This window comes from Carassius carassius, chromosome 44, assembly GCF_963082965.1.
Source record: "Carassius carassius chromosome 44, fCarCar2.1, whole genome shotgun sequence".
In the NCBI taxonomy this organism is placed as follows: domain Eukaryota; kingdom Metazoa; phylum Chordata; class Actinopteri; order Cypriniformes; family Cyprinidae; genus Carassius; species Carassius carassius.
In genome coordinates, this window is record NC_081798.1 from 415,332 (window position 1) to 438,125 (window position 22,794).

The 22,794-nt window shown below is 34.8% G+C and overlaps 2 protein-coding genes across 2 annotated transcripts; both read left to right on the forward strand.

Moving 5' to 3' along the window:
• Positions 1–2,951: 2,951 nt before the first annotated feature.
• tmc8 (transmembrane channel-like 8) lies at positions 2,952–15,519 on the forward strand. The gene is made up of 16 exons (XM_059538058.1): positions 2,952–3,081; positions 4,385–4,592; positions 6,708–6,856; positions 7,083–7,220; positions 7,615–7,664; positions 8,538–8,677; positions 9,902–10,049; positions 10,151–10,315; positions 10,879–11,030; positions 11,123–11,204; positions 11,306–11,403; positions 12,059–12,245; positions 13,078–13,208; positions 14,262–14,414; positions 14,931–15,009; positions 15,299–15,519. The coding sequence occupies exons 1-16, from the start codon at positions 3,033–3,035 to the stop codon at positions 15,368–15,370; spliced, it is 2,001 nt and encodes a 666-aa protein (XP_059394041.1). The 5' UTR covers positions 2,952–3,032; the 3' UTR covers positions 15,371–15,519.
• A 1,027-nt stretch (positions 15,520–16,546) lies between these two features.
• LOC132126289 (neogenin) lies at positions 16,547–22,540 on the forward strand. The gene is made up of 9 exons (XM_059537461.1): positions 16,547–16,651; positions 16,766–16,792; positions 16,886–17,146; positions 17,772–18,065; positions 19,045–19,314; positions 20,496–20,786; positions 20,864–20,998; positions 22,138–22,165; positions 22,249–22,540. The coding sequence occupies exons 1-9, from the start codon at positions 16,609–16,611 to the stop codon at positions 22,328–22,330; spliced, it is 1,431 nt and encodes a 476-aa protein (XP_059393444.1). The 5' UTR covers positions 16,547–16,608; the 3' UTR covers positions 22,331–22,540.
• Positions 22,541–22,794: the final 254 nt, after the last annotated feature.

Below are 22,794 nucleotides of genomic sequence, written 5' to 3' on the forward strand. Positions count from 1 at the left end.
CAATACCTTGTAATAGAGGTAATGACTTACGGATGTACTCTGAGAGAGAGATTGTGTGTGTGTGTGTGTGTGTGTGTGTGTGTGTGTGTGTGTGTGAGAGAGAGAGAGAGAGAGAGAGAGAGAGAGAGAGTGAGTGAGAGAGAAACACACTCGTGCTTCACCTTATGAAGGAAACCCAAACTGAGTCTGACTCCAATCACAACCCCAACATTCAGAAACTAATTGACAAAAATCTGAAGTATAATTATGATGAAAAATTTAAAAAATGAATTTGAGCTCCAAACCAAACTCCAGTGTTATTCGGCCCTAAACAGAACCACAAAACTGGCGAATTACTTATCACTCAAGCAATTAAAAGAAAGACAAATCCTTTCAAAATATGGACTCAGTGATCATGATTTGGAAATAGAGATTGGTAGACATAAAAGATCCTGGCTACCGAGAGAAGAGAGGCAAACACTGTGAGCTGAATCAAACAGAGGATGAGAAACACTTCCCAAATACAGCACTACAAGAGAAAACATTCTTCCCACAGTTTGAAGCTTTGAATCCTTCATTCTTGTCTCTAAATGACTCAGAGAAACTACTCTATATACTTGGAGAGAATGAGACGGCAGTCACAATAGCTGCTAAATATCTATACACCATACACACCATACGAAAGGGATAATGTATTATATTCAACTGTTTTATTTGATATTCTTAATTCTATATAATTACTATTATTAATATTAGAAATATCATCTGCTGCTGCTATTTTTATTGTATTTTATTGTAATCATATTTTATTCTGTATCTAAATGCTAAATTTGGCAATACTGTAACTCAAATGTCATGCCAATAAAGCAACTTGAACTTGAGAGAGAGAGAGAGAGAGAGAGAGAGAGAGAGAGGAGAAATGTAAGAAAGTTTAATGTTGTATGTAAACTGTGTTTGAGGGGAAGTCGTGGCCTAATGGTTAGAGAGTCGGACTTGCAATCGAAAGGTTGTGAGTTCGAGTCCCGGTCCAGCAGGAATTGTGGGTGGGGGGAGTGCATGTACAGTTCTCTCTCCACCTTCAATACCACGACTTAGGTGCCCTTGAGCAAGGCACCGAACCCCCAACTGCTCCCCGGGCGCCAAAGCATAAATGATGAACACTGCTCCGGGTGTGTGTTCACAGTGTGTGTGTGTGTGTGTTCACAGTGTGTGTGTGTGTGTGTGTGTTCACGGCTCTGTGTGTGTGCACTTCGGATGGGTTAAATGCAGAGCACAAATTCTGAGTATGGGTCACCATACTTGGCCGAATGTCACGTCACGAAAACTCTCGTTAGAGGGGGTGGTGTTCAGAGAGGAGTCTGTTGGATGTTTAGCTGTTATTTGTTTTATGGACTCAATGTTGAAAATGTAAAACATTTCTGTTGGCAGAAGTGAAAAATAAATAATTTTATGAAGTTACAATTTTGTTTGATTCCATGATGTATTTTACTGAACATGAGTATTTACAACGCAAATCCAAATTATTTTAATTTACTGTTAATTATATCTTGTCTTTTAACTTTATTAAGATCAGATTCTGCAGGTAAAATTACAATAATAAGGTGACTTGACTTGACTTGACTTGACTTGCCCAAGAAAAAAATACTTGGGACTTACTTGAGACTTGAAGGTTAAGACTTGAGACTTACTTGAGACTTGCACATGTGTGACTTGGTCCCATCTCTGATTTAGACCCATACAATGTATTATGTAAAATGCTACTTACGGGCTCCAGGGACACGTATGTGCATGTTCTAAAACTTCCTACTACATACAAAATAAATCAGTGTTAAGCTATAACTTTACCCATTCATCTAAAACAGAACTCCCTGCTGGCAGCTTCAGTTCAGAATCAGAAAGAGTTCAGACTCTGCTCCGATGCTTTTCTGTTGTTCAGATGCTGAGGGAGGAAGTTGATTCTCAGCATGACAGATAGATGGAGGATGTGCATGAAACATGTGGTTTAGTTTATGTTGCTCAAGACGGTTTGTGTGACGTGAGACTCTTTAGTAATGACGTGCTGCAGCTTTTCCATAAATGTGAATAAAATAAAAATAAATCAACCACAAACCACCATAATCATGCAACATAATAGCACTTAATAGCTCACGGCGACAAAAATAATGAGTGTTTATTAGTTCAGCTACATTAAGAGACTGGAAGGATCATGAATGTTAAGAGTTTTAGAAATGTAGAACTAAATATACCTTTTTATAGCTTGGCTAAACATTGCTTTTTGTAGTCATAATCACTATAAAAATATTTTTTTGTTAAATGCTTATAATCATGGTTGACTGAAAAAGTCAGAATATATGGGAACCAATCAAACTCAGCAAAAAGCTAAAAATAAATAAATAAATTAATCTGAACACACTGAATACTTACACTTGAATTTTGGAGAGGGTTTAAATTGAGGAAAATGTAAAATTTCAGTTGAATATACCATTATGTATTGTCTTGTTAAATTGCAATAAAATGATTAGAAATTAAATCGAATGTAATTTGAGTCTAAATAAAAATTAAAAGAAAATAAATCAACCAATCAATTTTTTTTGCGTGGGTTTAAATTGTGACTATTTGTATATATTTTTTTCTATTTTTTTATTTTTTATTGCCTTGATAAATTCCAATACAAATCTGAAAAGTAAAATAAAATGTAACTGAAGTCTATAAATTAAAATGCTAAAATTAAATAATTTTATTTTTTTTTGTGGGTATGAATTGAGAAACCATTTTTCTTCCTTTGAAAATACTATTTATTGCAGTAAAATAAAATCTAATGTAACTCAAACCTGAATTAAAATGCAAAAATAAAATAAATTCAAATCTGTCGCTTGTCTACGAAACATGTGAGACTTCTGAGAGCTTATTCATGTTCTCACATTCTGATGCGACACCCACTCTTTTATCACATGACTTCCTGCAGACGCACACACAGAAGTGCTAAAGAGAAGAGCATTGCTGTACACTCGACCGTCTCTGAACGTGTAAGGCCTCGACTCACTCACTGACACATGATGGAGAGAGAAGACGGGACGCCAGACTTCCACAGACTGACCTCAGGTACACACACACCTGTGTTTATGAGTTCTTGAGACAGATTCCATCATCATTATTGATCAGCCGGCATCTTATATGACACTCAATCATTTATGCATGATGATTTAGACCTGACTTCCTCTTTCTGTGGTTGGTTTGTAAAAATACATCAGTACGTCACCAGCAAAACTGCTTTTCAAAAACAAAAACTTAGAATATAGTGTCTTCATAAATACTTTTTGATCCGTTTTTGGTTTCTTAGTATGTCTGAGAGCATCTGTACTCTTCACAATGATTTAAAAATGTTCTTCATCAGCGTTAAAGAACCTTAAACATCCATGAAAACTCTTCATTGCACAAAAGGATCTTTAGATCAGGGGTTTTAAACTGGGTTGCAAATGTTTGGAGTAAGTGTACACAATGAATACATAAATAATTACAATTTTCAATACAGTGCAAACATAATTTCTAAGTAATTCTATTTTTTGACAAAAGAATTCCCCAAGCACATTTTACCAGTTCTAAAAGCATAAATCTTAAGAAGTACTATTTATTTTGTCCATAAAAATATGCACAAAAAAATATTAACAATTAAATTATATATATATATATATATATATATATACACACATATATATAAGTAAATAAATAATAAAATATAAGATTAAAATAAGCAAAAATTTAAATAAGTAAATAAATATAAATTAAAGTAAATAAATAAAAAGTTATAATTAAATACATAAATACAATACTTTAACAGTACAGTACTATGAAAATGTATACAAAAATAAATGTATAAAATGTAATAATGGAACTAAATGGAAACTATACAGTCAATATTTGCCAACAAATATTTTTTATATATTTATAATACAAGTTTTTCACAGTAGAAATCGTGTATTTATGGAAGAAACAATACAAATTATTTTTCTTGATTGAATGACGATTGAAAACACCAGATTTAGATTTTTAAATGTTCTTCAGACGAAAAAAAAGTGGTTCTTTTTGAAAACAGATCACTGAAAGGTTCTTTGGAGAACCAAATCTGGTTCTTCTTTTGCAGAGATGCTCAAATAATTTAAACCGAAGGACCAAATATCAAACATGATTGAGGTCTGTGGAACAAAAGTAAATGTTGCATTATATATTATTTGTCATTTTATTTTTCACATCCATTACATTTTTTAAATGACTGAAAAACAAAACAGAAACATCCAAATGTAAGTGTCATCAGAGGTCAGCTCTGGTCCTGGTTTGAGTATCTCAGCTCTAATGCATCGCTGCAGAACCAGTGTTTTAATGAATGCTGGTGTATTTGTTCACGCAGTGGAGAGCTGGAGCTCGGATCTGTCCAGTGACTCGTGTGAATACTATCAGACGGAGATCTTTGGCCTGTTGCCGAGCTCACAGGCTCACCGGCGGCTTCACACAGAAACCATCACAGATGATCAGAGTCAGCTGGACAGAGTCTCCTGGAACCCCAGCGTCCCGCTCCGAGATCTTCCCGTCTGTCTGCAGGACAAGAGAGGCATCCGGTGAGACGTCTGATCTTCACTCCATCTTCACACACACTCCTCTTACAATGCATGTTAAATCTGAGGATGCTTTGAAATCTAATTGAATTCCTACCTTTTAGAATTGAATTTTAATGTTCCGTTTTAGTTGTGTGACTGTGTTTAATGATGCTGGAAAGCAGTTGTTTTAAATGTGCTATAAAAAAAATTGTAATGTGTATTGTACTACACTGCTAACCACTGACGAGAACAGAGACAGAAAAGAGATTTGGTTTGTTTATAGTTTTGCTAGTTGTTCATTTTAATAATCAAACTCAACAAAGTCTGCAATTTTGTACTTTTTATTTAGTATACTATACTATACTTACTACTTTAATATGCTTTAATGAGTAGCCTATATTGTGTGTCAAAAAGATTAGAGATAAAATTAAATTTAACTTAGCTATAAATTAAAATGCAAATAAATACATATGCAAACTGGCATTTTTGAGTGGGTTTACATTGAGACAATCTTTAATATTTTTATACTTTTCATTATATATCCCCCTGAGACCCAGCTACAGTATGGAGTTTTTGTCAATCCACATGGAAATATGATAATAGTTTGTAATTATTACTTCAATCTGATCAATTTTCAAATTGTTTATCTTATACAAAGTCTGATATAAAAAATACTTAAACCTAAAAACTGGTGATTTTTTTTTTTCCTATTCGTGTCATTTTATTTTTTTGAAAAACTGCCTCCTGAGTCAGTTCGGGAGTTCGGAGCGGGTTCACGAATCATTTGAGTCAGTTTGGGGATCGCAAATCATTTGAATCATTTCGGGAGTTCGGAGCGGCTTCGCGGATCATTTGAATCAGTTCGAGAGTTCGGAGCGGGTTCGCGAATCATTTGAGTCAGTTTGGGAGTTCGGAGCGGGATCGCGATTCATTTGAGTCAGTTAGGGAGTTCAAAGCGAGTTCGCGAATCATTTGAGTCAGTTTGGGGATCGCGAATCATTTTAATCAGTTCGGGAGTTCAGAGCGGGTTCGCGAATCATTTGAGTCAGTTCGGGAGTTCGAAACGGGTTCGCGAATCATTTGAGTCAGTTTGGGGATCGCAAATCATTTTAATCAGTTTGGGAGTTCAGAGCGGGTTCGCGAATCATTTGAATCATTTCGAGAGTTCGGAGCGGGTTCGCGAATCATTTGAGTCAGTTCGGGAGTTCAAAGCGGGTTGGCGAATCATTTGAGTCAGTTTGGGGATAGCGAATCATTTGAATCAGTTCGGGAGTTCGGAGAGGCTTCGCGGATCATTTGAATCAGTTCGAGAGCTCGGAGCGGGAACGCGAATCATTTGAATCAGTTCTGGAGTTCGTAGCGGGATCGCGAATAATTTGAGTCAGTTTGGGGATCGCGAATCATTTGAGTCAGTTTGGGAGTTCGGAGCGGGATCGCGAATCATTTGAGTCAGTTCGTGAGTTCAGAGCGGGTTCGCGAATCATTTGAGTCAGTTCGGGATTTCGGAGCGGGTTCGCGAATCATTTGAGTCAGTTTGGAATTTCGGAGCGGGTTCGCGAATCATTTGAGTCAGTTTGGGGATCGCAAATCATTTGAATCAGTTCGGGACTTTGTAGCTAGTTCGCGAATCATTTGGGTCAGTTCGGGAGTTCAAAGCGGGTTCGCGAATCATATGAATAAAATAGAATTTTTCAAAAATCTATTTTTCCTTTTTTTTCTTATGCTCTAAATGATTTAATGTCATGAAAAACACTAAATTCACCAAGCTTTTTTTTCTGGGTATCAGTAGGATATACAATGTCATTATGTTTACATTTACATTTACACTTAGTCATTTTGCAGTCGCTTTGTATAAATTGGGGGTTACATAAAGCGATTCTTCTTAAAGAGGCAAACACACACAGGAAGTGCTTGTAATAGCAAGTGTTAGACATTGTTCAAATACGTACACGCTAGAAACAGAAGGAAAAAATAAAGATAAATACTTTTTTTTTTTTACGATGACGCCAAATAGCTTCAAAAGACATCAGAAATCAGACAAAAAAGATTGCAAACTTTACATAGTGCCAAAATAATAAGCATCTGATGTTGAGTTTTAGCATTTCAGAGTTTTGACCAGCAGTTTGTGCCAATCAGAGAGCGGCAGCCCCTGCAGAGACGCAGCATTGGCTACTGGGACTCCTGGAGGCGGAGCCAGCAGAAGACAAGGCAGCGCTTAAAGGAGCACGTGGGCGGGGCCCTATCAGGACTGTTGCCATGGAGACACACGCTCCTTAAGATTGAAGGTTTGTTTCCATCCAAAGTTACAAATTAAATGCACAGAATTGGGATATCCCATAAAACATCTGTGAATAAAGCACTGTTTCCTATGGAAGAATATTCAGGACTTTTTTTGGCGTTTCCATCAAGGGGTTTTATATGTGACATCCTGAAATGTGCATAGAAACATGTGGATGGTAGCTTGTGAGGAGTGTGGTGTATGATCAGACTGGTATGTGATCTGCTGCACAGGTCAGTTTGGGGTCGGGGTGAAGGCGTACTTCATCTTCCTGCGTTACCTGCTGTGTCTGAACCTGCTGTACTGCGTCATCATCGCCGGATCGGTGCTGACACCAACGCTGGTGTTCGCACAGGACTCAAGAACTCACAGTGAGAGCGGCCGAAGATCTTAAACATGTCCTCTGGGCCCATATTCACACAACATTTGATCTCACCACTAAGAGTTCTCTTAAATAGAGAATATTTCTCTTAAAACCTATCCACAACGCTGCTGAGACAAACTTACTAAACTCAGAATAAGGGGGCGGGGTTTACCTTGTTGCTATGGATGATGTCAGCGTGCTCATTAACTATGCACACAGTGATTGGCTGATAGTCTCTGTCGGAGATTTATTCATAGAAATGTAATACTCTTTAGGACTGACACGCCCATTATTTGTAAGGTTTTCTCCTTAATCAGTGAGTTATGAGCTACTTTTAGACTGAAGATGTTTTGTGAATACAGGCCCTTCTCTCTAATAAAAACATGACTCGATTCTTTCAGGATTTGTGGGATTCCAGAACTTCTCCTTCAAAGACATTTTTGTCGGATCGGTAAGTTATTTTATTATGGTCCACACTCACCTTTTCATCTGAACATCATTTTCAGATTTCAGTATTTAATAAACTCACTCACTATGACCTGAGAGCAAAAAACAAACAAACAAACAAACAAAAAAAGAAACGTGGGTAGTTATGCTGCATTGGATTTTATCTTTATATTGATTTATATGGAATCTTTTTTTCGACATTGTAAAATTTGTAAATAAAATTTGTATTTCATTCAGTTATACCCCAAATCTGATTTTTTTTTTTTTTTTTTTTTGCAGTTGTGAGATAAAAAGTTGCAATTTCCTTTTTTATTATTCTTTATTATTTTCTTTTTTTTCATAGCAGAAAAAAATGAAGCTGTAAAGCCAGTAATAATAATAAGAAAAGAATATTGCATAAAGTGCAAACGGCACAATTACTTTATTTATTTATTTATTTATTTTCGCCATCATGGCAGAAAAAATAGATGTAAAGTCAGAAATATGAGGGGCGGAAAAAGTCCAATTTGGGAGATCACAATTACCTTTTTTTATTTAAGTTTTTTAATTCATGGAAGAAACAAAAACAGAATTGTGAGATGTAAACTCCGTGAGGGAAAAGTCAGAATTGTGAGCTAAAAAGTTGCAAATACCTAGTTATTTTTATATTCTGTGATGGAAACAAGCTTTCATAGATTGATTGATTTTATATTTATTTTCTTTTAATATAAAAAAGTCTTAATTATCATCTTAATTGTTTAATGTTTAGCTGATCTGCATCATATTCTTGAGCATGTAAACCAGATCCCTGTCTTATATTTCCTAAATAAATCAAGTCTTTTACATCCTGCATGAATCTTTCTCTCTTGTGTTCTGGGTCTGTTCTGTGTGTTTTCAGGGTGTTCTTGAATCCTCCCCAGTCTTTCATAGTTTCTACACTCGTGGCTATCTTGATTTGGATTGTTTAAACACTCCGATCCTCTTTTTCCTTGGCATGATCTCTGTTCTCTTCCTCAGCATCATCTTGGTGGTCCGCAGGTCAGATCATTTACTCTTTAAATCAGTTCAGTTCTGGCAGCTTCTGAGTCCACCTGCATTTGCAGCTATTGACCACTAGAATCATACACTTATTCAACAACATACTGTCAAATGCTTAGTATATAATTTCAGCTCATCTCACAGTTTGCAAATCACCTCTTTTTCAAATGTTTACACACAGAATCTTTACTAGTCACACAATTTCTGAAACCTGAAACGCAAAATCCAGAAGCACACAGCAAACCTAATTCTTAGACTGAGTTTTCAATTCTAAAACAATTTTTGCAAAACAAAGCACACAATTTTCTATGTAATACAAAAATCTAACAGGAATTAATATAGGAGGTGTTTGCAAATGTTTGCTTTTGAGATGTGTTTGTGATATTTTGAATGCAAGAGATGAGAGGCATTTTACGTTCTGTGTGTAAAGTTATGAAAAAATAAGCAAAGTTTGGAAAATATGTGTAAGCTGTTGAAAACACTGTAAAAGCTACCGAACTGTTGATTTATAGTAAATTTATAGTATGTTTTATAGTAAATCACTTTATTATTGCAATCCCAATGAAGTAAAAAAAAAAAACATATATATATATCAAAATATAAAAAAAACAAAGGTTTTGTAAAAGTTTTCAAAAGTGCACAATTAGAGTTTCTGTTCGAATACAAAAGTTTTATGAGTAAAGTAAAAGTTTTATGTCCGAATGCATCGTTTTTCTGGGAATGCAAAGTTTTTGCGCACTATTGCAAACCTTTTTTGGAGAGCACATAAGAGTGAGCATAACGTTTTTCTTAGAACACAAACGTTTTATAAGAAAGCGTGACGTTTCCTTGGATAGGCAAAAGTTTTAACAATCAAACACAACATTTCTCGGAAAACACAAAAGATTAACACGTGAACTTAAAGTTTCTTAGGGAACGCACTAGTTTGGTGAGCGACCGGCAGATTTCTTGAAGGAATGCACAAATTTTGCAATCAAATACAACATTTCTCTGGGAATGCAAAAGTTTTGCGTACGAATGCAAAGTTTTTAGAGAACACAAAAGTTTTATGAGAGAGCGTAAAGTTTATTGGGATACACAAAAGATTTTCTCACCTGATCTGACACATTTCTCCAAACTCAGGTCACTCTTGTCAAAACAGTTAACACAGTGATCTGAACACTTTGTAATTTTCCTAAACAGACTGAACTTTAAATAGTATTGTTTCTCCTATCTTATATTCAGGACAGTGGTGGGCTACAAACACTCGTGGCTCACAGGAAACCGCTTCAGCTCCAACCTGAGTTACAAGGTCTTCTGTGGGTGGGACTTCTGCATCCAGAACCCTCAAGCAGCGTCACTGAAACAAAACTTCATCAGGAACGAACTCAGGGTAAGAATTCATGTCAGTCTCACAGAGAGAGAGAGAGTTTATCGATGGGTTAGGATGAAGGAACATTATTCCCAACGGTTGACCTCTGACCTCTGCTCCAGATGGATCTAGAAGAGCAGACGTTTCAGCAGAGAGTCCAGCAGCGATCGCTCAAACACTGGGTTCAGCTCATCTTCCTGCGGATCCTGCTCAACTTCCTCGTGCTGGTTCTTCTGGGAAGCTCATTCGTCCTGATATATTTTGCCATCCAATGGTCACGAGTTAAGGTACCAGTGAAGTAAAATAATTGAAGTTACACTTATTCAACTCTAGTGGTTGAAGCATAAAAAGTACAAGGCACTTTGTTAATGAATTATGATCTATACTATGTGTGTTTCATTTGTGACCCTTGTGCACAAAACCAGTCCATTTTTAGAAATTGAGATTTATGCATCATCTAAAAGCTGAATGAATCATTATTGTTCGGAGGACAATATCTGTCTGAGATGCAACTATTTGGTAAATCTGGAATCTGAGGGAGCAAAAACATCTAAATATTGAGAAAATCATCTTTAAAGTTGTTCAGATGAAGCTCTTAGCAATGCATATTACTAATCAAAAATGAAGTTTTGATATATTTACATTAGGAAGTTTACTAAATATCTTCATGTAACATGATCTTTACTTAATATCCTAATGATTTTCGTCATAAAAGAGAAATGTATAATTGTGACTCATACAATGTATTGTTGTCTATTTCTACAAATATACGTCTGTGACACTGATAACGTCCAGGCATCATTCTCTCTCTCTCTCTCTCTCTTTCTCTCTCTTTATCTTCATTATTTAGTGTCAGAATCATTGGACTGTGTGTCTGTTTTTGGAGTATCTTCCTCCAATCGCAATGACGACAGTAAACTACATACTTCCACACGTTTTCAGTAAGATCTCAGAGTTTGAAGATTACTCGCTCACCATTCAGCTGAACCTCACACTTATCAGGTCAGACAGGTCATGCACTTTGACCCCAGAGGTGTTATATTTTACACGTTCCTGTGGTGTTAAACTAATGTATGTGTTAAATCCATGTGCAGGAGTATTTTCCTAAAGCTGGCGTCTTTGGGCATCTATCTGTTCTTCTTCATTAATGCTCTAGCATCTCAAGACCAACACAAGGTTTGTTAAAGAGGGAAGAAGCTGTTTCTCCTAAAAAAACAATATGCAAATACACAGGGGTCTGTAATTAAAAACATCCTTCTCCTTCATCCTTCATTCAGTGCAAAGAGAATGCGTTTGGGAAGGAGATGTACAAACTCACCATCTTTAACCTCATGGAGTGTTTCTTCAATGCATTTTGTGTGGCCTACCCAAGAATGTGAGTTACTTATACTTTATTTAACCGTTTAATACTTAATTGAACACTTTAGACAAAGAATACATACGTGCCCCTTTGTGAACAAATGCAATGTTTTACAGTTGAGTGCAAATGTTTTGTGAGTGAATGCAAAGTTTCTTACCACATCGCAAAAGTTTTGTCAATGAATTTTGCAAGCTAATACCAAGTTTTTCAGGGAACTTTTGTGAGCAAACACAAAGTTTCTCAGTGGAGCACAAACATTTTATAAGCAAATGCAAAGCTATTTTGGATCTCAGTATCTCTTGGTCCAATGCAGTTTCATTAGAGAACATAAATGTTTTGCAAACTAAGTTTATCTGTGGAATACGAAGTCTCTGATCAGAGAATATATCTACTTTCTGAAGGAGTGCAAAGTTACTTGGGGAACATGAAAGTTTTGCGAGCAAATACAGAGTTTCTTGGGGAATCATAACTTTTCTCTTTTGAACAAACACTCATTGGAAAATGCTAAAGTTTTGCAAGCAAATGCAAAACCATCAAAATACAATTTTCATTGACATGCTCATTGTGAATCCCTTTTATGTTTCTGCATTTTGCATTTGTAATATTTAAATTATCTGCTTTTCATTAACTCACGTACTCTGCTTTAGCTAATGATCGCATCTCATGGTAGGTTATTGGTGGAGAGGTTTCCGTCCTCAAAGCTGATGCAGTTATTAGGCAAGAAGCAGTTTGAGATCTCCTTCAATGTTCTGGATCTGGTCAACAGTCAGACAGTGACATGGGTCGGCGTGTTTTACTGTCCTCTTCTGCCAGCCATCAACACCGTCAGGCTGCTGCTCCTCTTCTACGTCAAGAAGGTTTCATGTTTGATTCACCTCTTTTAACAGAAAAATGTAAATCAAACCTAAATGCTTTAGGGTATTATTTTAGAAAAAGCTAATGTACATTTACATGTAGTCATTTAGCAAATGCTTTTATGTAAAGCGACTTACAAAATAAAAATAATAAATAAAAAGAAAACAAACAGAATAGATTTTTTTTTTAAATTGAGAAGCCAGTGTAATTTTTTTAAGAAAATGAGCAGATAATCAATAAATAGTGTGCAAGTCTAAAATAGGCAAGTTTGTTTTAAAAGAATAGAATTACAATAGAGTGTGCTAGAGTTAGAGGGTCACATAAAGATGGAGGAGATGTGTTTTTAGTTCTGCTGTCAAACGATTAATCGCGATTAATCGTATCCAAAATAAACGTTTTTGTTTACATTATATATGTGTGTGTACAGTGTATTTTTATTATGTATGTATATAGTAAATACACACACATACAGTATAAATTTTTGTAACATTTACATTTATGCATTTAGATATTCATATTCTTATATATAAATATATTTAATATATAAACATAACACATTTTCTTAAATATATACATGCATGTGTGTGTGTATATATATATATATATATATATACATATATATATACTGTATATATAATAAACACAGTATTTACACACATATTATGTAAACAAACACTTTTATTTTGGATGAGATTAATCATTTGACAGCACCAGTTTTTTGCCGTTTCTTGAAGATGGACTCAGCTACTGGGATTGAGTTGCACAAGAGGGAACATTTAATGTAAAAGTCTGTGAAAGTGATTATAATGTAATGCTATAATGTCTGTGTGTCAGTTCACAGTTGTGCGGTGTTGTGTTCCGCCTCAGAGAATGTTTCGGACAGCCAGTTCATCTGTTCTCTTCCATTTCATGCTGTTGTTGGGTCTCTTCATGGCTGTGGTCACATTAGTTGTCAATATCAACAGGTATTAATGCTGAAAAATATCTATAATTAAGTACAGTTCTTCGTGCAAAACACATGTTTTTTCATGCACTGGTCAGTTTAGAGATTTTTAGCTATTTTGCTTTCATAACTTGTCTTCTTTCAGACTAGTGGAAAGAAAACATCGAAAATAAAATTGCGTCTATAGATTTCAATTGCGATGCATATGTTTAAAGAGTTTTTTCTCCACTTTAGCAGCACTTACAGACAACAAACTTAGCAGTTTTATTCCTCTCTATATTTTGAAGGTTTGTACTGTGGGGTTTGTTCATATTTCACTCACAACCGATGTATAAAACATTTAAACTTCTCACAATATGGTGAATACATTTTTATCTGGCTGTTGACAGTTTTTTTTTTTTGATTATGGAGTGATATTTTGATTCCACAGCCTGTCTTCTTACTGATTAGTCGGAGTATAATTTCCAAAATACACATTTAAATGTTTTTTTTTAACACTGATTTCACTGATTTCTGATTTCAGTTACAAAACATATCTAAGTCGCTTAAAGTAATTTCTCAAAATGAGTTTTATCTCCACTTCAGCAGGACTTACAAACACCAAACTTAGCAGTTTTATACATATCTATATTCTGAAGGTTTTTACCGAGGGATTTTTTCATATATTATTCACTTGACTTTTTATTCCTAAAAACGTGTTTAAAATGTATTTTCTTTCACAGTATTTTTTTATATATGGAGTGATAAAAAGAGAAATCCAAAATCCCTTCTGTAAAAACCTTTAAATCTAATATGTCAACAAAATCAAACAAGAATTTTGAACCAGGATTTATCCAATGTTTTTTTGTAATGTATGCATATTAATGCATTTCTAGTTAGATAATGCATTGATCAATTGGGGAAAGCTTATAACTAACATTTATACCCTATTCACCTGTGCAGCCTTGATAAAAAAAAATGAGACATTAAACATCTCTTCTCCAAACATTTACTCAGCGGTCACTCGTGTTATGTGACCTTATACTAGCATGAAGTTTCTCACACATTCATAACTCCTATCACATTCTCCTCTGAGGTTTGATCCGGTTGGGTGTGGCCCGTTTGAAGGCAACGGGAACGTGTTTAACGTGACCAGAGAGTGTATAAATACACTTCCCGAGCCGGTCAAGACCACCATCAGCTACATCTCATCTGAAGCCTTCGCCTTCGCTCTCATACTGGCCGAAGTGTAAGTGTGTGTTTATGTGAATTAAAAATAAAACCATAAAAAACACTCAAACATTAACTGAAAAAAAAATTATATAAGCATAACATATATAAAACACTTTTTTAGCTAGTTGCAAAGGCAACATTTCTCTTTTGTTGTTTAGTTTATGCTAAAGTTCTAAAATACTAAACTGTAAAAAAAATATTGTTGCATCATAAAAAGTATTTTAAAAAAATTTTTACTTTAAAGCAATTTTTCATATATTTCGAGATACTAAACTAAAAAATTTTATGGCAGCACGACCACTTACTATTAGTGGAAAAATAATTATTTTGTAAAATTAAATAAACTATTTTTAGATGAATAAAAAGCTAATACAAATTACAAAAACTAACAACAAAATTACTAAAATATTAACTTTAAATTACAATACAATCTAATGCAGACCATTATACTAAATTAATAATATTGGACGAAGTTGATGCTGTTTTTGTTAGTAAAGTGTTTGTTCATGTATTACCCGTTCATCTGTTTCAGTGTCATACTGACGTCATACGTGTCTCGTAGACGAGCGAATCGTAAAGCCATCGAAAGACTGAAGGACATGTTAGTGATGGTGAGTGTGACGTGAAATGAGAAGAAGTCAAAGATGCACAGTTTCATTAATTGCATTAATTTAGGCAAAGTGACATACGAATAAAGAAAAATACAAACACTGTTCAGTGTTCGCCAACATGATGCTCATGCAAGTAATGCAATTTCAGATCACGCTTGCAACATTTCCTGTCCTATTTCTATGACTGAACTATAAATAAAAATGATATAAACCCCAACACTACAGATATTAATAATGTCTATCCTTCTGTGACATTCAGACTGTATTTTCCTATGGTATTTCTCTACAGTGCAGCTCTGATAAACGCTTTCTGGTGAAGCAGCACTCAACCATCATGAGACGACAGCAGAGACCACGTTAACATCACGTAAAAAACAATCTGATCAAACTGAAACAAACGGTAGCTTTAAAACGTCCTCTTTGTTCAAAAAAGACAAGAAATTAAATTGCTCTAAAAACTTGATCTGGAGCTACTCAGCAAAAATGGTTGTTGTGTTTATAAGTGTCATGAAAAAAACTAAATGACTCCAGCTTTTAAAGTTGAGGAAGCTGCAAGATTTGCACCGATTTCATCTCATTCAGAGCTTTATTTTCTGTACCTCTTGACCTCTGTGTTTATTGTATCAGGTCAAAGTTCACCTAAATGTCAGGTTAATGCGTGAAGGCTTGTTTACAGCAGTAACAATAACTATATTTGCATCCACACCAATGCACAATAACGATCTGTTTATTATACGCGTGCTGCAGTTTTTTGTAATCATTTTAAATGCTTTTAAAGTCTAATGGATTTCGATTGGCTGTCAGTGTTTTTATTGTTCATCAGATGGAAAATAATGAATGCTTTGAAAGCGACTCCAACATCGTTCCTCTGTAGTTATTGTTATACAGAAGTTGTGGAAATGTTATAGTAATATTCACCGTCCTCAGGTTGAACATGCTTTAAATATCAACATACTGTATCATTACTGTAAAGTATGTTTATATTCTGTGCTGTTTGTGCAAACAATTTAGCAATTTGTGTGGTATTTTTAGTGTCTTTAAATTTTAAAGCTCTTGGTCAGTATTATTAATCAGAATCACACATAATATAATAATTTTGTTATGATTTATTGTGTGCATTACAGTTAATTTGTTAATGTGTTCTAACAAAGTGTTATATTAGTATCAATGATGTAATATTTTAAGATTTAGATTTTATTTTATATCTTCAGTTTCCATTTTAAATTTCTGTAAAAGTTTCAGTAATTTTGTTTTGTTTTTGTCGGTTTAATAATAATAGAAAAATATATATATATTGTTTTTAAGTTTTAGTTTTTGATATCTTAGTACCTAACGCTGAACTAAATGAAAAATGTTGTCTTGGCTGAAATAAAATAATTGTAAAAATGTTTTTAAATATTTTATTGCAGTGTTTTCAAGTAATGAATCTATTTTTATGGTTTTAGTTTTAGCTAATGATAATAACCCTTGTGCTGCTTCAGTGACAGAGATGAAGCTCATTATCTCTGACGAACACATGATAAGAAGGACCTGCATTGCGTTGATATCACACACACACACACACACACACACACAGTCAGTATTCGCCTGAACGCCTGTATGATGGCCGGAAGCCTCCGTTTCCTCCTCCTGTCACTCTGTGGTGAGTTACTGATATATTTATGTATATATTAATCAATGAAATACTCCATTCACTCATAAAGTTCACAGTAAACATCACTTACTGTATACTCACTGGATTCTCCTTGTGTTTCAGTTTTGTTGGAACCTGTGACAGAAATCGGTATTTCTATTTATTATGTACTTTTATCAAATAGATGCACATGCATATAAATAAACTAAGCCATGAGTCACTTTTCGTTTGACCTCTGTGCAGGTGGTTTGCTTCTGAAACCAGTTCTGTCTGGACCCAGTGAGGCCTATGTCAGATCTGAAGTCCAGTTTGACTGTGCAGTTCCAGGCTGGTCTTCACCTCTGACCTATGAACTCTATAAGGATGCAGGGGGCGTTATCGCGGCAGAAAACAACGTCAAGGCCACCTTCACCCTAGAGGTCAACGAGGGGTCAAAGGGCGAGTACTACTGCAGACTGACCGCTGGAGGTCAAACCAGCAACTCCATCCACTTCCAAGCAGTGAGTGAGTAAAATAATTAATTATCATAATGAAAGGAGTCATGAACTGCCTCTGTTTTTTAATTTGTACTGTTCACTTTTAATTTTTATTTATTTGCAGTTCAGTGAGTTGACAAAGCAACATTTCTCTTTTTTGTTTAGTTTAAAATGTTCATGTAGTATTTTTATGTGTTGTTTGTAGTTAACCTATTTTTGTCACATACCTTTGTAATTTGTATCTAATTGTATATACATACTGATTATATATATATATATATAGATTAGTTTTCATCCAATTTTTTGATTTTTATTTTTCAGATTTTATTTGACTTTTTTAGATTTATTTAAATTCAATGTTTTTTAAAGATAAGTTAGTAACACTTTATTTTAAGGTTACACAGATTACACTTACTATTAAAATAACAATTAATTATGCATAATTACTTCCAAGTAACGCTAAACATGACTCTTACCATATAGTAAGCACATGTAATAAATTAATATTACTCAGTACTTAAATGTGTAATTACACTGTAACAAGGACACATTAAAATAAAGTGTAACCGATAAGTTTTATAGTTAAAGATAATAACCCTTGTCGTGCATCATCATGTTTCTTTGATATTGTATAATAGTTCTGTTGATGTCAGTTCCTGTGTTAGGAGTCCGCCTGAGCTCAGATCCCGATCCAGCGATCCTCTATGAAGGACAGAAGCTGGTCCTGCGCTGTCTGGTCAGGAAGGGGACGCATCTGTCCTTCACATGGTACCACAACAAACAGGAAGTGAACTCCTCATCAGAGCTCCACCGGCTCTCTGGAGACTCTCTCACGATGGACAGGGCGACTGAAATGCATGCTGGGATATACTCATGCACCGCTCGAAACCAGATGACCGTCAACCCCAGATTCTCCAGCAGCCAAAGCCTCCACGTCACTGTCAGAAGTAACTTATCAAATCTCACTTCTGCTTTTCAGAGAAACGATACTTTCCTTTCTAGATCATCTTTCATCATCCAATCAAGTCTTGTGCATTTGTTTCTGCTGAATATCCTGCAGTGAATTAACAACCTATAGCAATTTTGTTATGTGATTTAGACATTTTAATTATTCCTATTTATCTCTCAGTTTTATTTTTTATTTATTTTTTAAAGTTTTTCATATTCATCATCATTTCCTTTCAAAATGTTTGCAGAGGATGCAAAAGCAGAAAATTTAACCTGATCCAATTTTTATTTTACGACAGATGAATTTTCGGAGGCAGTGTGTGATTGGCACAACGTGAAGTCGTATTTATTTTTTAACGCGTGAAAATTTTTGGATAAGAATTTCGGACTCAGAGTGCCAAGACCTTATGTTGCCAAGCAAACATTTCTTATTTTTGTTTAGTTTAAGTTTTTAAACAAATATTTATATTTTATTTTATAATTTAGTTCCTTGCACACCGACTCCGAAATTTTCATACGCGATTTTTCATTGTTTTTTCATATTCATCACCCTTTCCTATCAAAAAGTTTGCTGCGGAAAATCAAACCTGTTCCAAGTTTTTTTTTCAACGACAGACAAAAGTTTTGAAGGCAGTGTGTAAACATGATTGTATTCATTTTTTTAAGTGTGAAAATTTCATAAAAATTTTAAGAAAGAGTGTGCAAAGACCTTTAGTAATTTAAAAAAAAAATTGTTTTTATTAATTATAATAATAATAAATTTTAGGTTTACGTAATTGAACTAAAACAAAACAAAAATGTAATCTATAATATATATTTTATTTTTTTATATTTTATTTCTGATTTATTTCAATTAACACTTTTACCATCCAATCAAGTCCTGTCCATTTAATTTAACTGAATGTGAATATACAGTTTCAGAAAGAAAACTTCAGAACTGTTTTGTATCGATTTTAATGCCTGTTTTCTGATCTTCAGAACACATCTCAGTGCCCTCGTTATCGTTTACGGTCTTCTCTAACGGCTCGTGCCCAACAGCCAACATCAGCTGTCGATCTGAGCGTGGATCTCCGCCCGTGACGTTCAGACTGATGTTGGACGGACTGGAGCTGCATGTGAAGCGAGTGGATTCATTAGAGGCCTGGTTCGTTCTGCCGATCTCTGTGGGTCTGGATCTGGGAGTCGCTCAATGTGAAGCACAAACAGAAACCCAGCAGCTGCTGTCGGATCCAGAGCGTTTACTTGTAGGTGAGTTTGTGAGTGACACAGATGATGTGAAGATCATCCAACAACCAGCTTAAATTGCATGTGTATTTAGGTTTATTTTGGGACTTGCACTGAGAAATGAAAATGCAATGTTTTCTGCAAGAGCTAAGAGTTTTATATAATGCAATAAATGTCAAGCATTTGTTCCATGAGCCCAGGTTTGTATGTATAGCATATTTCCACTTAAATAAATTAGTAGATTTTTTGTGTTTAGAATGAATACTGTTTATAATGAATGCCACGATTGTTTTAGATTTATTATATTATATTTCATACCTGTTCTTTTCTGTATACCATTAGATTTCGAGTATTTGTTGTGGAATATAAAATATAGAATAGCATTTGGTTTCATTTTTCCAATATTTTACGTTGTTTTTGCATGATATAAGGAAATGTGAAATACAAAGATTCAATTTATCGTTTTTTTATTATTTAATAAAATACAATTTTGACCTACTGCAAGATAAAAGATTATTTTCCTAAATTGTGAATAATGCTATTTCAGACTTTTGACTTAAAAATGTAATGCACAGTTCAATGTGTAAGTGGTTTCTTTCTAATTATTTGTGAAAATTACTAGCTGTGTAAAAATGTAGGACACCAAATGTAGGATTTCATTCAAATTCTTGAAATTCATGCATTTCATTAATTCATTCGACTGTGTTTTTTAACTTGTTTAGACCAGACTTAAAAAGTTAAAACAGTGGTTCTGAGCATGTGTCAAACTGCCAAAGTCACGTGATTTCAGTAATCGAGACTTCATTATCTCATAACTGTTTTGAAATGTTTCAAAATTTCAACAGCGATCCATTGAACCAGCGTCTGTGGTTTTTACCTGATCTCGGATCAGTTTCATCAATTTGTTGACATTTTTAATGAGACATTTGTGTAATTAAAAGGATAAGAAGTAGTTAATAGTCTCTTACCGGCCTCTATATAGAAGCTGTTCATAAAACAAACAAAGCAAGCAAGTTTAATTTCAGTTCAATTTAGGTTTTGAATAAATGAAAAATGTTTGCTTAGTGATATTTTGAAAACAATGCTTTATTTTGTAAGACATGAGAGGCACTTTGCATTTTCTTAGATTTGTGTGTAACGTTTTCAGAAAAGAGGCAATGTTTTGAAAACGTGTGTAACATGCAGCTGGCCACTGTTTGTGTTAGTTCCAGTAGGTGGCGCTGTGCGTGTCACAGTGATGTACCTTCATGACGCTGACGGGATGGTGGCAGCTGCTCGGCTCTCATGCGTCCCAGACAGAGGAACGTTTCCCACGTTCTCCTGGCATCTGAACCATTCCTCCCTTCCAGCGGAGGGCGCTTACGCGGTCACTCATCACGGTCAGATCTTGATCCTCACAGAAGTCAGTGCTGGGTTTTACGGCTGCAGGGCGAGGGACAGTTTTAACGACAGTTCACTCTGGGTGAAGAGCAAGGACATCTTTATTCAGAAGACAGGTGAGCACGTCCTTCACCTCCAGTCCGTTTCTAGAAAGACGCAGAAGTCGATGAGGGTTTTGTTTGTTCTTGCACAGATTTGTCGGCGACGCCCATGGAGGTCATTGCTTTGGTTTTCTGTGGTTTCCTGTCGATTGTGATTGTGTTTTGCTCGTTCTTTATGTTCTGGAGCTCCAAGTGCAGAAACAACACCTGCAAACATCACAGTAACCGTGAGTCCACTCACTTCATCATGTGCAAACAGGAAACGTTCTCAGAACGTTTGGTTAATGTTCTGGAAAGGTTCTCTCAAAGTTCTGAATAAAAATGCGCTTCCAGTAACATTAATAGAACATTCATTCAAAGAGATCTGGTTTTAAATAATGTTTTCAAAACATTAGCACAAATACATACCGTCATTCAAAGAACGTTTTCTCAAACATTGTAGTTTGACGTTCATCCAATGTTTTTTAAATTTGTATAAATTTTTCTTTTTACTGTAATTTTCATATTTTTTAATTGTAACACTTATTATTGCCAACTGTCAAAGCTCTCAGAGTTCTGAAAAAAAAAAAAAAATTCTAGTAATGTTAATAGAATGTTCACGCAAAGTTATTTTCCTTCTTTTACTATTTTATTTATAACATTTATTACTGCCAACTCTCTTTATGCTCTTTAATAATGTTCTCAAATGTTAAGATTATTTATAAATCGTTCATGGATCATTTTTCTGAAACATTTTAGATGAATATTTTCAAAAAGGAAAATACTTAAAGCTAACATGGAGTGTTCTCAGAACGTTTGTTTAATGTTCTAGAAAGGTTCTCTCAAAGTTATGAATAAATGTTCTTCTAGGAACGTTAAAAGAACGTTTGTATAGAGTTATTTGGTCTTTAATAATGTCCTCAACACATTAGTAATATTTACACTACCGGTCAAAAGTAAATAAATGTTTCTTAAGCAGTAAATCATCATATTTTCATGATTTCTGAAGATCATGTGACACCGAAGACTGGAGGAATGATGCTGAAAATACAGCGGAGCATCACAGAAATAAATTACACTTTAACACAGATTCACACAGAAAACAGCTGCTTTAAATAGTAAAAACATTTCACAATTTTACTGCTTTTGCTGTATTTTGGATCAAATAACTGCAGTCTTGGTGAGCAGAAGAGTCTTCTTTAAAAACATTAAAAGTCTTACTGTTCTTACGACTGATTTAATCGTTTTTTTAACATCAATACTAGCTTCATATGGTTCAGGGAACGCTCTGAAATATTGTTTTCATAACATAAGCAAAACGTTTGAACATATATTTGCTAGCATTGTCAGAGAGTACGTTTCACGCTGTTCTTTCTCTTTTCGTCAGAGGACGTGATCCAGTCTGAGATGATAACGTGAGTCTGGTTTAGTCTCTCTTCAGCTTCATTCAGGTTCGATGCTGCTGTAATAAATGCTTTTCGTCTGTTCCTCTCTGCAGAATGGACGCTCCTGTAGCTGATGTTTCCTCTGAACCTCAACCTGTGGAGATGAAAATGGTCATCATGGAGTTTGATTCCTAGAGATCCAGACCAGACCTGGAGCCAGTGTCCTGCAGAGACGTCTCGAAGATCCTAGTAATCCTGAACTCTTTGATTAGCTGGTTCAGATGTGTTTAATTAAGGTCAAAGATGAACTCAGACTGGACATCGATCACTACTGTGCCATTTAATGTTTTCTATCAATGAGATTGTAAAGCTTTTATATACCAAATAAATGTTTCATTTACCAAATGCTTTCTACTGGATACTGATTCCCAACGCAATCATCTCTCTTAAGGCAGCTTTTATATTTAATTATATATGTTCATATTTTGTTGTTAAAATCTAATCCTTTAAAAAGTGGCTGTCATAAAAACGTAAATAATGTTAAATAATGAAGCCTTTGCGTAAAAAAAAAAAATCATTGAATATGTATAGAATGAATAAAATACTCCGAATATCGAGAAGGGTTTTACTTACCTCTTTACGCGGTTGACACAATGTTT